Here is a 13,989-nt window from a genome sequence, read left to right as displayed (position 1 = left end):
GGCCGACAAGAGTCCGGCCACCTCGTCGTCAAACAGCCACCAACTTTGCAGCTGCAAAGCACATAACGTTACCTACCGCGCGGTGTCGTCGTATAAAGCGTCACTCCATCTTCGTTTCCCTCATCGGAGTCACAGCTGATCGAACCGACCTGCTCGATGCCCCAAGGCTTCCTTGAAGTTTCTGCAGTTGTTCGTGGGTTGGGAATGACGCAGACGAGGGTCACGAGACTCGGCATACCGCCCATTCCTCAACGGCCCCCCGGGCTCGCAAGTTGCGCGCTCCTGGTTGCGCTAACTTGTTGTGCATGGCCTTTGCCGGTCCCTAGTGCTTCGTTGTACCTGAAGTCACGTTCTTGAAGGGGGTTCTTTATAAGCTCTCTGGTGTGTGCCTTTCGTGAGCTTCTCCCCATGCTGCCAAGGCTCTTCATCGTCTTGCCTGTCACGGGTTCATCTTGGTTCCTCTTGGACATCTTGGTGGGCTCTCCTTCTTGTGCTCCGCAGGCTGATCGATTTAATTTGCAACAAAACAGCCTCTCGCGCAAAGCCTGGAAAAAACTCACTCACAAAGATTCGCGGAATACATGAGCCCCTTGGCCTCCGGCAGACCGTGTCCAGGCCAAGGAAGCGCACCTGGGCCAACGACATCGCCGAAGCGAATCACCATGGCGACCCAAAACGCTACGTCCCAGTCGCCCTCCGATCCCTGCGTCATTATATCCGGCTTCGTCGCCATTGGAAAGACGTGGCTTACCGAGAACGCAAGCAGCGCCGGATTATACGATTACAACATCTTGGATCTGGACTCGGCCCAGTTTCCGAAAGATGCTGACGGAAGGCGCGGACCGGAATTTAAGCCCGCCTACTTGGCAAAGGTGAAGGAATCCATCGCACCAAACACAATCATCTTGGTTTCTACCCACGTGGAAATACGAACAGCACTGGTCGAGCAAGGCTTGAACTATGCCTTGGTTTATCCCTCCGACCACTTGAAAGAGGAATGGATCTCGCGTTTGCAGGAGAGAGAGGAAACTGAAAAGCTGGTTCAGGTCGTCCAAAACCTCTGGCCAGACATGATGGACGGATGCAAGAGCCAGAGCAGCTGTCAACACTTTGTTCTCGGGGAAGGCCAATATCTATCCGACATAATCGGGGACATCATTCGGCATGTGAAGCCAATCAAGGATCAGCGTCAAGGGGTGCAGGCAGGAAATCGACCTACGACACCCCACGGCGACATTTGAATTTCCCTGACAAGGTCTTCAAACGCCCCGTCTCTGAATACGAAATCAGCCCAGTGTCCTGATTTTCGGTAAACAGCCTGAGCACTGGTACTTGTGACTGGGGGTCTGCAGCACGTGGATTTTGGCCCCTTTGCCGCTCATGAGGCTGGAAATACCTTTGTTGAATGATGAAACTGCAAAATACCACCCAGGCCCATCTTGCATGGGGCTGATGACGCTGTCGAGATCAGTGAGTTCTGTTCAAACGTCACCACATCAGAGAGGGGAAGTAGCTGCGAGGAGAGTCTTCCATTTATCATCCATATGGTCAATTTAGAACAACGGCACCCGCTAGAAGACCTAGCGTTGAGCAGTAGGGGAAATGACGTGGCCTCTGAACAATCTCATGCACAACCAGTTTGCCCTGTGGACGATTGACAACCAAGGAAACGCTTGGCATTTCGCCATGTTTACTGGTCGGGTGGTTACGAGCTCTGCGATTGCAATCGGTCATGTGGCCAAGTTCCCGGTTTGAATACGCCATGATTCGGGCTGAGAGACAAGCCACCACCAGACACGCGGAGAATGGGGGAAACGTTTCTGCCACCACCAAGGTTGCCTAGTTGAATTGGCTACATACCTTGGATGGCGTCGGCATCTTTTGTATGACGGGTTCGAGGGCTGCAGCCGCGTTGTGACGTCCCACCAACCTTATTCTAAGGACATTGTTAAACGTCATCTTGCTTCCCACTGGGATGAATGTGTAAGCTCTGGCGGCGGATGTCACTCGGATCCCTGACTCGCATTGTTCATCTATTTCAAGCAAATCTACAAGTTTCGGTTGCGAATGGGCCGTTCAGCCGTTCGTCTTTTCAAAAGCCTCCTCACTCGCAGTCCGCGGAACGGACGCACACCCACTGGGCCTGAGAAGGTCGGGCTCACGGCCGGGTTCGTGATGACGATGCATGGTATCGTATCGGAGTAGCGGGAATGTGGGTTGCTTAGCCGCCTCAACGCAGAGCCACATCGGTTGGTTGTGTCAGAGATGGGTTCAAATATCGGACCCGAACACGAAGCCTTTTTGTCGGTGCTATTGACTCTACGGCAAAAAAAGAAGATGGAGATGAAATATTAAAGCTTGCATCTGGGAAGAAATGTAGGTGAGATCAGGCGACCAACCAGAAAGGGCAGTAAACTGGCTAAACACATCCGTGACTGGCCAGCCACGTCGCGCGTCGTGCTTCGGCGGTTCCATCCAACACGATACGAACACTTGTGAAACCGAGATTGGTGGGTGGAGCCGTGGAAGCGATGCATGCATTCCTCTGCCTAGAGCCGAGCCAAGAGCTGTCAAGATAGCACGGAGGCAGGGCAGGGCCATCAGACGCGGTTGACCTGGTGGAGAGTCGAGACGAGCTAGTACAGGCAAGCTGAACGGATTGCAGATTCTATTGTCTAGGTGCCGTCGATCCTTTGCAGGGGCGTTTTCCCCGTCGTTGATGTTGGGCGCTCAAGTGTTTCTCACCAAGCGAGCATGTTTCAGGGAGCCAAACATGTCAACGTTACCCACAGGGTCATACGAGAGCCATCAGGACGATTGACTCAGTTCAATGCCGCGACTCACAAGTGACGGCAGAGGTTTGTGTCGCAAGTAAGTGGCATCCAAGACCCGATGCGGCTGGTCATGACAGGTTGTTGGCAGCGGTGCAAACAAACAACTGACTAGTCGCAGACTCGTAGCCAGAGCTAGCTATCCCATTACGCCTTTACAGGTTAGCGTTCCCCCGGCGGATGATTGATGACCTATGCCCGTTTCGGGAAATACGGGCTCGACCGGGGCGTGAATCTTTTGTAGACTGAGGCGAAGTTGAGCGCCAGCGGCAGGATTCTCGTATCTGCCATCATGATCCACGACTCTGTCGCAGCCATGCCATTGCGCCACGATGGCGGCTCTTGGCATTCGCTTCGCTTGGTGTGCGTGGGCAAGATGCGGGAGGATCCGTGCAAATAAATGCCCGTCCCGTCTCCGACGTTGTTGTCCTTGCAGCATCCGCGGACACGCGTTGGTGACTTTTGACTTTTTGAGAAGAAACAAACAGGAACAGACGTCGTCTTGGCCGCTGGACTGAAGCGCATTTTGAATATTCACTGGAGAGGAAAAGGCCGGTTCTGCAACGCCCGAATCCGCGGCTGCCCGATGTGATGGGGCTGCTGACCCGGAGGGCGTCAACGTCATCGTCAACGTCAGGGTCGCAACTTGTTGGAACTTGTTGCGTGACGTGGGAGAAGATTTGAATCTCGACAGTCGTTTCTCACAGACAAGTACTGCAGCAGCATACCGCGCTGCCCAGGCTCGGGGACGGCTTCACGCTACGACGACTGCTGTTTGCAGCCATCCACACGCCAGTCTCGGGGCGTCCGCATCGAGGCAACGGATGCTTCCAGTCCGGGCGGCGCAAATCTCGACGTGCACCAGGGACAACTTTGCGATTTGAGGAGGACTCGTCTTGCCTCTTCTCTGTTCATCATCTTCAGTTGTTTCATCTCCCCTTCATTCCTCTGATCCAAGGCGACCTCTCTGTCGCGACCCGCCGGCGGACCGACTCGCGACCTGACCTCGTGCAAGACGGACGCTCACTCGACCATGGTCGCGCCCATCTCGTCGCCGGCGCTGGTCGCCATGGCCAGCAGTGTTTTTTTCGCCGGAATCGCCAAGGCGCAGTATAACGTTGACACACGAGGTACGTACGTACGGGCCCGTGAATCATGATCCAGGCAGGCAGGCAGGCAGGCGCCCGTCTTGTGAGGACGCTTTGAGAGGACTCAAGGAGGAGGCGGGCCTGTTCCAACTTCTAACCACCTTGCGCGTCTAGACAACATCATTGCCTCTTCCAAGTCTCTGGCCTTTGATCTGATGAAATTCTACCGCGGCAACCAGTCGGGCCAGATCCCGGGGCTGCTGCCGGGACCTCCGGCCTCGGGCACGGGCGACTACTACTGGTGGGAAGCCGGCGCCATGATGGGGACGTACATGGATTACTGGAAGCTCACGGGCGACGCGACGTACAACGACGTGGTGACGCAGGGCATGCTCTTCCAGGTCGGGCCTCAGGAGGACTACATGCCGCCGAACCAGACGCTCTCCCTCGGCAACGACGACCAGGGCTTCTGGGGACTGTCCGCCCTGCTGGCCGCCGAGAACAAGTTCCCCGACCCTCCTGCCGACCAGCCGCAATGGCTCGAACTGGCCCAGGCCGTCTGGAACACGCAGGCGGACCCGAGCCGCCACGACGAGACGTGCAACAGCGGCTTGCGGTGGCAGATTCCCCGTACAAACGCCGGTTATGACTACAAGAACAGTGAGTTGGGTGCCAGTCTCTGCCTGCTCCGAAGCTCTGGCGCTCACCAATGTCCCTCGGACACGCAGCCATCGCGAACGGCATCTTCTTCAACATGGGCGCCAGGCTCGCTCGATACACGGGCAACAACACGTACGCCGACCGCGCATCCGCCACGTGGGACTGGCTCTGGAACGTCAGGTTCATCGACAACGACAATTGGGCCGTGTACGACGGCGCGAGCGTCAACGAAAACTGCACCAAGATCCAGAAGATACAGTACTCGTACAACGCCGCCGTCATGATCCAGGGCGCCGCCTTCATGTACAACCGCGTAAGAAGAAGAACCCCCCCCTTTCGCGCGAAAGCCCCCCTTGTGCGGACTGAATGAACCCCCCGCTCACACGTAAATGGCCGGCCGCGAAGACGAGCGACGACAAGTGGAAGACGCGTCTCGACAGCCTCCTGGATGCGTGTCTCAAGACCTTTTTCCCCAAGCAAATCGCCTACGAGGTGTCGTGCGAGTTCGCCCTCGGCGGCAGCGTCTGCAAGACCGACATGCTTTCGTACAAGGGCTATCTGTTGCGATGGCTCGCCGTCGTGGCGCAAATCGCGCCGCACACGGCCAGCAAGATCCTCGAGCCTCTCCGGAAGTCGGGCCAGGCGGCGGCGGCGCAGTGCACCGGCGGCTCGTCCGGGCGGCAGTGCGGCTTCTACTGGTCCGAGGGCAAGTTCATCGACCCCAGCGTGGACAAGACGACGGGCGTGGGCGAGGCCATGGACGTCCTGGCCGCCGTGTCGTCGATGCTGATGGAGGACGTGGCGCCGCCCGTCACGCACGACAGCGGCGGCACCTCGAGGGGGAATCCGAACGCCGGCGGCAAGGACAACGGCGAGCGCGCCGTGCAGCCCGTCACGGCGGGGGACAGGGCGGGCGCCGCGATTCTGACTGTTTTGCTCTTGGGCGGCGCCGTGAGCTTGTTTGTGTGGATGAACTTTTTCGATCCCAAGGTTGCGTGAGGCGTTGGGAATTGCGAGCATTGCTGTAAATACATGTGTGTGCGTGCGTGTGCATAGACGGATCCATCATCAGGTCGCAACGCATGACGAGCTGATACAGATAATCGACGCGCAAGGTGAAGCTCAATGCTCCAACGTCTAATGGTCGGCCGTTCGGTCACCGTACTGTATATGGCGGCGCTGGCGAGAGCCGTCGCGACAATGAGCCACGGCACGGCACGTTGGGGCAGAGTTCGAGACACGGCTGAGCGCGCTCCCGCCACGATTTCTCCGTCCACGTGCTGTGCGCATGGCCTTGGCTTTTGCATTGTCATGAGACGAGACGGGCACAAGGCGTGGGTCGGGTCGACCTGCTCTTCGGGTTTTGCTGTCAGCCTGAGTCACCTCCCGTGTGGTCGAGGACGGCGGGATGTGATGCACGCGTCATGTCTGTGATGAGGCTTTCTCGGCTCGTCTTGCCCACGCGTCGTTCTAGCCTCTGGCCTTGTTGGGTCCGGACCTGTCGTGCTGCTGACTGTCAGCTAGGTGACGGCACGAACCCCGGGTGGTTCTTTGATGCCGAGTGCTATAGATGGCCTCCTCCTCCTCCTCCTCCTCCGCCGCCGCCGCCGCCGCCTGCCCCTTCCTGCCCTTGCATGCGGCAAGATACTTGCGGAAATGGATGCAACTGTGTCTGCCTCGCGAGGTCTGATCCCAGAGCCCCAAGGCCAGCTCCCTGCCAGTCTCGCGACCAGAGGGGCTGCGGCTGCGGTCAGATCCAGCAGGGCTTGTGGGGATTCTGCCTTGGATAGTCGGACACAACTTTGAACTGGGCGGTCATCTCGCGACGTGTCGGCAGCAGTCAAACCTACCCAACCTCAGGCAGGGTGCTGATACGGGTGAGCCATTGCGGGCTCTTGGGGGGTGAAAGCGACGGCCGTTGCATGGAGTTCTCCACGGTAGTTTAAGCTCGGCCGGCCGTCGACGGGCGACTGCCGTTCTTTTGCTTGGCACGTACGGGCTTGGACTTTTTGGTTTGTGTACTCACTAGGCAAGGCGTGGTGAAGAGCAATAGACTCGTTCGCGCATAATATCGTGCGGTCTTGAAAAATCTTAGTTCCTGAATCAAAAGGACAAAGGACCCGGCTACCAGGGCAAGATGCCCGTGTGCGTGACGGGACTTGGAAGACGGAGGCATGAGGCATCAAGGCATATCTGGTGCAGCCGCGTCATGAAGCTTTACTTTATCATTTCTCAAGTGCCTGGCCCTCACTCTCATGCCGGGGGACTTGGGGATACCTGGACTCGTTGTTGACCCAGTCGACGAATGTCTCCCACGGAGCAGCGAGGACGGGCACAGCAGTCAACAGTAAGAATGCAAACTTGGGAAGCATTGTAAGGGGGTGCCGGGTCTGGGGAGATGATGGAGAGATGAAAGAGGTGACTGATGGGTGAAGCGACTCTGAAAAAGGCTTGCCAAAGACTGCGCAGCAAGGGCCGTGGATGACGGCGCCTTTTTATATGTACATGTCTTTTTTTTGTTTTTTTGTTCCCAACAAGCTGCTCATCCTCGCGGTTCGCCGCAAAACCCGCTGCCAGCTTGGATGCCTTGTGGGCTCGTACAACACAAGGATGTAAGATTCCATCTCGACAGCGCTGTATCTGTACGAGTTAGTTGCGGCCCCGTTGGCCACGGCCACGGCGCATGCCAAGCCCGCATAAAAATGGGTGTGAGTACATGCTGCAGCGTGCCGCGTAAGCCTATTTGGTTTATAGCTGAAAGACAAGACCGCAAAGGACAATGAGCAAGAGGGAAGCCCGGCTACTTGCTAATCTGCGGTGCCCTACTCCCTGCAAGAAGTGGGCAAGACGCAAAGTCGTAAATACTTCTCACCTAGTTTTATGTAATCGAGTGCAGTTGGACAAATTCAACTGCGATTCGCTTACGTTGGACAAGCCCTATTGGGCTGTCGCGGGTCCCAGCCGACCTAAAGGGTACGTAACTATCGGATTGTTCCCTCGTTCCCACGCTGCGCTGTCCGTCATCCCATCGCCTTCATCCTCTCTTGGCGACCTTTATTCCCGCCACTGTTCAGCTATCGACCCGTGCTCTGATCACGGCGTCGCCAGTCCTCGGTCGGCGGGACCGTATTCGCGCCGTGAAGCACCGGGCAGTACGGGCTCTGCGCAAGCTTGATGTCAAGAGTCGAGACGAGCTCATCTTGGCCGCAAGAACATTTCTTCATCCCGGCCAAGTCGGTCGTCGTGCCCACGCAGGAGAGCAACGCCATGGCCTGTTTCTGCACTCGTCGCTCACCAACTACATCTGCGGCTTGGCCAGCCGCCCCTTCGCGTGCAGGTTCCAGACCCGAAGCGCCGTCACGACAATGGCAATCTCGCACCTCTCTCCCGGGCGCCCGTCCCTCGCGCTCCCCAGCAACGACAGCGTGAACGCGTCCCTGCTCGCCAGCGCCGTGTGTGCGGAGCCAAGCATGGCGACAGCCTCCCCGTCGACGTGAGCCTCCTCTGCACGGGAGGCAGAGGCGCCGGGCGCCGGGGCTGCTTGGCCGTTTCGCCGGCCGTTTCGCCGTATATCGTTACCCTTTTTTTTTTCGTCCATTTCCACAAGCAGGTGGCGAGGACGCAATCGATTGCGCATCGCGAGGCATGTCACGGCCGAGCTCCACGGACGTGAGCTCCATGGATGTGGCATCGCACACACCACATCCCCCAAGGTTTCTTCTGCAACGACTAGAAAGACAAGGCAGTTCTTTGCCCGCAACTCCATTTCCTCCATTCAATTGGCTGCAACCCTCCCTGCTTTGTACTGGTGGTTAATAAAACAGGAGTTGTGTATGGCTATCCGTAGTGGCACATTGGCTGACAGGCGCCACGGGGCGTCATTCGACACCCGCCACTGCAGATCATCCACAGTTCCTCGTGATAGCACAGGCATGGCGAGAGTGCTGGAGACCGAGGGACGGGCGGAGGCGAGGCGAGGAGATGGCCGTGTCGCGGACGCGCCGGAACCGTCGGGCATGGATGACCTGGCATAACAGAGGCTCAGAGAGGCTGAAAGGCAGGATATCAACTCGGGGAGCAACATGAAGGCCATTCAAGCCGACGCATAAACCGTGGCAGACTCGCCGGCTGAATCTTGATGGCGTGTTGAGACTGCCGTTTTGGCCGCCTGCTGACCGGCGAGTGGACAGCTTCAAACTTCCACTGCAGATGGGCTACGATCTGAGGGAATTGATTTACTACTTGGCGGCTGGAAACGAAAATGTATAGACTGAAAGCTATGGTGGCAAGAGTAAGTAGATGGACGAGGTGCGTACCAGAGTGCCAGCCGCAATCAAGAGGCACTCTGCACTATGGGCGTCGATTAGATGCAATATCAAAAGTGAGGCGGCGCAGGATGTCAAGCGCAATAAACAGTAAACAATTAAGTTCGGAAACGCAGACAAACCATCGTGTTCCATGGTAGGAAAAGACCCAAAATAAAAATTTGTAAGTTACAATTTGGCAAAAACAATCGACAGAGACAGGATTCGAACCTGCGAGGCCGAAGCCAAGTGATATCTATGGCTAGGTACCCCTCGATCTGACGAATCACATTCAAGGCCTAGCGCTTCAAGTCACTCCCCTTAACCACTCGGGCACTCTGTCGCGGATGTGCGGAGGTCGGTCCAAAACGGCACTAACAAGGTTTCAGAGGGTTTCATAAATTCTTTTGTCAACTCCGACTACTCCGTAGCACTGCACGAATATGTACCACGAGTCGACGACGGAAAAAAGTCGCTTGGCATGCACCCCTCCGGATTGATCGCCGTCGCCTTTTCACTGGGCTTCAAGGTCCTAAGCACGGGCAACACGCATGCGGGCTTGGGTTGTGACTTCCAGCAACTCATGTACTCGGTCATGACTCGTAGACACAAACTGGACTAGTCGACCCAGAGCAGAACGTAGAGCTAGGATAGTATGACGCCCCCGTACCAAGAGACGGGGACTGAGAATTCTGCGCAGCGTGCTTCATCTCGGGCAATCTTTGAGCATGATGGCAGCGTGGTGCGTGGTGCGTGGTGCGAATCGTGTTGTGTGACTGCCGTGTTTCGAAGTGAAGGGGTAGTTACTCGTTAGTGCCAGGCAGGTGACTCTCCCTCACTCTCTGGCGGTCATGAAAATGAAAATTAAAGACAGACGGCAGGGCCCAGGACAAAGGGAGAGTGACGTGACATGTGGGTCGATGGGACCAGACGAGTCTGCAGAGCTGGCACGGAGCACCAGACGCCTCGAGTGCTGGCCGGCCAGCCAAGGGGCCCCCAAAAAGGCATCAGTCATCACCTGTCATGTCACAAGGCCCAGCGTCACTGGTTGTGTTGTGTCGTGTCAGACTCGACATGTCGACGACCCCACTTCCACTTGCCTGCCCACCTGCAAGTGGTCAGCCCATGCCGACAATTGACTCCGTCGTGGTCCATGGACCCGTGGATCATGGATGCCTCCCCTGCTCCCCAGCCATCCGAATAACATCCATCGCCCTTCCCCTCTCCCTGCTCCCTGCAGCCCTGTTTCGTCATCAATCTCCTCGCCCCCTCCCAGTCAGTCATCGGTCATGCTTTCAATCTTTTGCCTGTGCATCGCATCCGCATCCCGTCGCTGAGAGACCTCTTACCTGCGACCCTTTTTGCGCTTTGTTTCGTGGCATCCTCTGCGTCGACGACTTTTCTTGTTTAGACCAAAGTTTAACCAAGACGCCTCACAAACGGGACGACGGGTCGGTCCGCCTTCCCCCTCCTCTCACGAGCCATGTCCCGATACTACCGGGACAGCGAGTCGGACGATGATCGATACAAGCGGACCACGGTCACCAGGTACAAGGTCGGCCCCGACAGGCACGGCGAGCGCTTCGAACGAACTGAACGCATCCAAGTCGACGACGACCGCCGCTCCAAGTTTTCCGCGCGCACCTCGGGCGACCTTCTCGATGCCCGTGCGCCCCTCTCGCCCGATCGCCCGCGCTCAGCCTTTGAACCTTACAACGGCGACCGCTCGCGCACCGTCTACTACGAAAGAGATGTCGAGCGCGACAATCACCACCGAGACCCGGACCGATCCCGCATCACCGTCTTCGAGAGCAAAGAGGCCGACAGAGACTGGGACCGGCGCTCGCATCGTGGCCACAACGAAGACGAGCTCAAGATTGAGAAGCGTGTAGAGGAGCGCTTCGACGACACCCACGGCCATGACGTCGAACGCTACCGCAAGGAAACCGAATATTACGTGCCCCAGTCGCCTCCGCCCCCTCCCGTCATCATCCGTCAGCAGTCGACGGAGCCTCAAAAGATCATCGTCCAGGACCCGCCGCCCGCTCCCATAGTTGTGCCCCGCCAGCAAAACCCTGGTGTCGTGGTCTTGCGAGATCGGGAGGAACGAGAAATGGTCCGCAAGGACCGCGACTCCTATGAGGACGACTACTACTACCGCCATGAGCGTCGCGATGTCGGGCCCTACCGGGGCGACTACTACCGCAATGACCGGGAGAGAGACTATGCCATGGCTCGGTATGGCCGCCGAAGGAGAGACGACGGCTACGACAGCGACGACGATGAATTCTACTACCGTCGCACCGTGCGCCGAGACCGTAGCGAAAGCCCCCACCACAAGCGACATCTCGCTGAAGGCGCCCTCGCCGGCGCCGGCATCTCCGCCCTTCTCACCAGTCGCCGCGATGAATACGGCGACTTGCCCGATAATCGCGGCCGCAAGGTCCTGGCCGGCGCTGCCTTGGGCGCCCTGGGAACCGAAGTGGCCCGTCGCGCCCACAGCGCCTATGAAGATAGATTCGGTGACCGCCCCGAGTCCCCCGACCATCACCATCTTCTGAAAAAGGGGCTGGGCGTCGCTGCCGTGGCTCTGGCCGCCGCCGGAGCTGCCAAGTACTACCAAGCCAGCAAGGTCGACAAGGAAGAGGCTCATCGTGGTCGAAGCCGCACTCGCGGGGGATACTACTCTGCCGACGATTATTCCCGTTCCGTGTCCCGCGCATCCCGCCGCAGCAAGAGCCGACGGCGTAGCATATCTACGGCCGCCAAGGCCGCGATAGGAACCGCCGCCACCGCCGGGATCATCAAGCACTTCCGCGACAAGTCCAAGTCCAAGTCCAGATCCCGCCACGGCAGTCGCTCCAGAAGCAAGTCTCGGCTTCGGCGGGTCGCTGAAATTGGGGGGGTTGCCGCTGCCGCCGGCGTGGCCAGCAAGCTTTGGGCCAACCACAAGGAAAACAAGGAACACGCTCGCAACTCGAGTGCAAGCAGCGACGATGAGTACTACCGCCGCCGAGACTCGAGAAGCAGACACAGGAGCCTCAGCGGTAGCAGGCACCGGAGCAGGTCGAGGTCGATGGCACGATCCCCCTATTCGCAGCCTGGTGCTGATCCTGAGCTAGGCCTAGTTGAGTACGGCAACGACCCTTTATATCCCGAGTCCCGGGACGAACTGGCCCGACGACGTGGTGAGTCGGACGCTGAGGACGGACGCGGCGAGCGACGCAGACGCAGAAGGCGCGACCGCTCCGTCTCGGCCTTTGGATCGGATGACGAGCACGAGAGGAAACGGAGCAGAAGCAGAGTAAGGGATGCCGCTGCTGCAGGGGCTGCCGCCGGCGCTGCCGCCATGGGCATCAAAGAATTCAAGGACAGAAAAGACAGAAAGGAACAAGACAAGCGGCACAGAAGGTCCAGGGAAAGGGAGGACCACGGAAGACGTAAGTGCGCGACCCGGTGGACAGCAGCACACTTTGGCAGCCCAATGGGATTTTTTTTTGGTTTCATTTTTCCTTTTTTGTTTTTATTTCACCAAGCACGAGACTGACCATGTCCCGGCAGCACGTGACGAAGATCAGCGAAGAGACTACTTCGACGACCGTGCACGTCCACGCTCACCTCCAACAGCATCAGGCGGCGCATACTATCCGCCGTATCCTCCAACCCCCGGCGATCCGCCAATGGCGAGCAACGGCAACCACGCTCCATATCCCGATCATATCGGCGGGGCTCCTCCGCAAAGAGAGTACCAGCCGTACGTGCCGCAAGACTATACAGGTTACGCCCCTCCACCTCCACCCCCTCCGGCGGGTCCACCGCCGCCTCCGGAGCCTGGCTTCCGGGGTGCCGGGCATCCGCCGGGGCCGGCTCCTCCGCCCGCAGGCCCGCCACCGACTGGTGGAAGATATCCGCCAGACCATGTGAGTGCTCAAGTCCGAAGCCAAGAAAGCCCCATCAGAGATGCAGCAAAGAGTGCGTGAAATCGTGCCTGGCAGGAATTCGACGTTTGAAGAATCCCAGCAACGTTTGCCGGAGGGAGCTGACAAGACACTCCTCTAGATGGTGTAAGCAGACCGTCTGGCGCTGCCGCGAGCACGGGGCCGCCAGCCGCTTCGAAATCAGTATCATTCATCCCCTTGTCTCCCCAAAGCTCCATGACAATGGAACGGCACAGAAGAGAGCAAGCGGAGGCCTCAGAGGGCGAGGGCTCCCGTCGCACCAACAACCTAGACCCAGACACGGCGTACAATGACGAAGGAGACATCTCTCCTGGCAGGGACAGGTGGGGCGACTCGAACCCGAACCATCAAATGTCGTCCCATGCAAGAACGCCTCCGCGGCCCTTGGTACGGCGGAGCAGGCGACTCAGGGACGACTCGTCGGGGACCGATTCAGGGGACGAGGTCGAAGTTCTGCCAGACCGGTTTGACTCCCACGGCAGTCCTCTGGACGGACGACACGTAGGCGAAGACGGGTGGACCACGAGACGGGGCGTGTTCAGACGGAAGCCGCAGCGTCCGGGGGGCTGGGATGTGCACGGAGCGTGGCAGGTCAGCGGCACGGACGGGCAGGCCGTGGACAGGCTCGTCAGGGACGTGACGGGGGCGCTCGAGGGCCAGAAGGGCTTGATGGGCGTCATAGGGCACGTTTTGGGATCGGGACTCCTGCAAGGTGCTGAGGAGCAAGGGGGCGGCGGCAGCGGCAGCGGCAGACGGAGACATGAGGATGGCCATGGCGACCATGACGACGGGAGGGGGAGACGGTACGGAGTGCGGCGGTGATGGGGGGATGACGAATGATGTAATGACCGACGTGTGCGTCTGTTGTGAATGGTACTTGCTTGTTTATTTTTCCGACTTGGGAGGTTTTTTTTTTGCGGCGGATTCGTGGGATAATGCAGTGGCTCGGTTAGCCGTAGAGTCTGGAGTATGAGACACATTGACGAATGTTGGATGGTGCCATGGTCTGTGGGATTTGCATTGCGGCGACGACGCATGTTATGGTTCCAGCTGGGCAGACGACAAGAGGGCTCGCAGAGCATGGCAAAGCAGATATTGCAAAGCAGATATTGCACGACAGACCAGAATACCGAACATGTAGGGTACA

The 13,989-nt window shown here is 58.2% G+C and overlaps 4 protein-coding genes across 4 annotated transcripts; 3 read left to right on the top strand and 1 right to left on the bottom strand.

The window, feature by feature from the left end:
- Positions 1–662: 662 nt before the first annotated feature.
- On the top strand, positions 663–1,241 carry MAM_07250 (uncharacterized protein; the record flags this gene model as incomplete). The annotated part of the gene is made up of 1 exon (XM_040826048.1): positions 663–1,241. One exon carries the CDS (start codon positions 663–665, stop codon positions 1,239–1,241), a length of 579 nt encoding a protein of 192 aa, XP_040675897.1.
- A 2,623-nt stretch (positions 1,242–3,864) lies between these two features.
- MAM_07249 (Mannan endo-1,6-alpha-mannosidase) lies at positions 3,865–5,578 on the top strand (the record flags this gene model as incomplete). Its single annotated transcript, XM_040826047.1, has 4 exons — positions 3,865–3,961; positions 4,094–4,579; positions 4,648–4,892; positions 4,985–5,578. The coding sequence occupies 4 exons, from the start codon at positions 3,865–3,867 to the stop codon at positions 5,576–5,578; spliced, it is 1,422 nt and encodes a 473-aa protein (XP_040675896.1).
- Positions 5,579–10,366: 4,788 nt separating this feature from the next.
- On the top strand, positions 10,367–12,951 carry MAM_07248 (uncharacterized protein; the record flags this gene model as incomplete). Its single annotated transcript, XM_040826046.1, has 3 exons — positions 10,367–12,323; positions 12,445–12,803; positions 12,943–12,951. 3 exons carry the CDS (start codon positions 10,367–10,369, stop codon positions 12,949–12,951), a joined length of 2,325 nt encoding a protein of 774 aa, XP_040675895.1.
- A 323-nt stretch (positions 12,952–13,274) lies between these two features.
- On the bottom strand, positions 13,275–13,625 carry MAM_07247 (uncharacterized protein; the record flags this gene model as incomplete). The annotated part of the gene is made up of 1 exon (XM_040826045.1): positions 13,275–13,625. One exon carries the CDS (start codon positions 13,623–13,625, stop codon positions 13,275–13,277), a length of 351 nt encoding a protein of 116 aa, XP_040675894.1.
- Between the last annotated feature and the right edge of the window lie 364 nt (positions 13,626–13,989).

This window comes from Metarhizium album, assembly GCF_000804445.1.
Source record: "Metarhizium album ARSEF 1941 chromosome Unknown scaffold_29, whole genome shotgun sequence".
Taxonomy (NCBI): domain Eukaryota; kingdom Fungi; phylum Ascomycota; class Sordariomycetes; order Hypocreales; family Clavicipitaceae; genus Metarhizium; species Metarhizium album.
The sequence above is the reverse complement of the archived record's forward strand: the minus strand, read 5'-3'. Positions and strand labels throughout refer to the sequence as shown.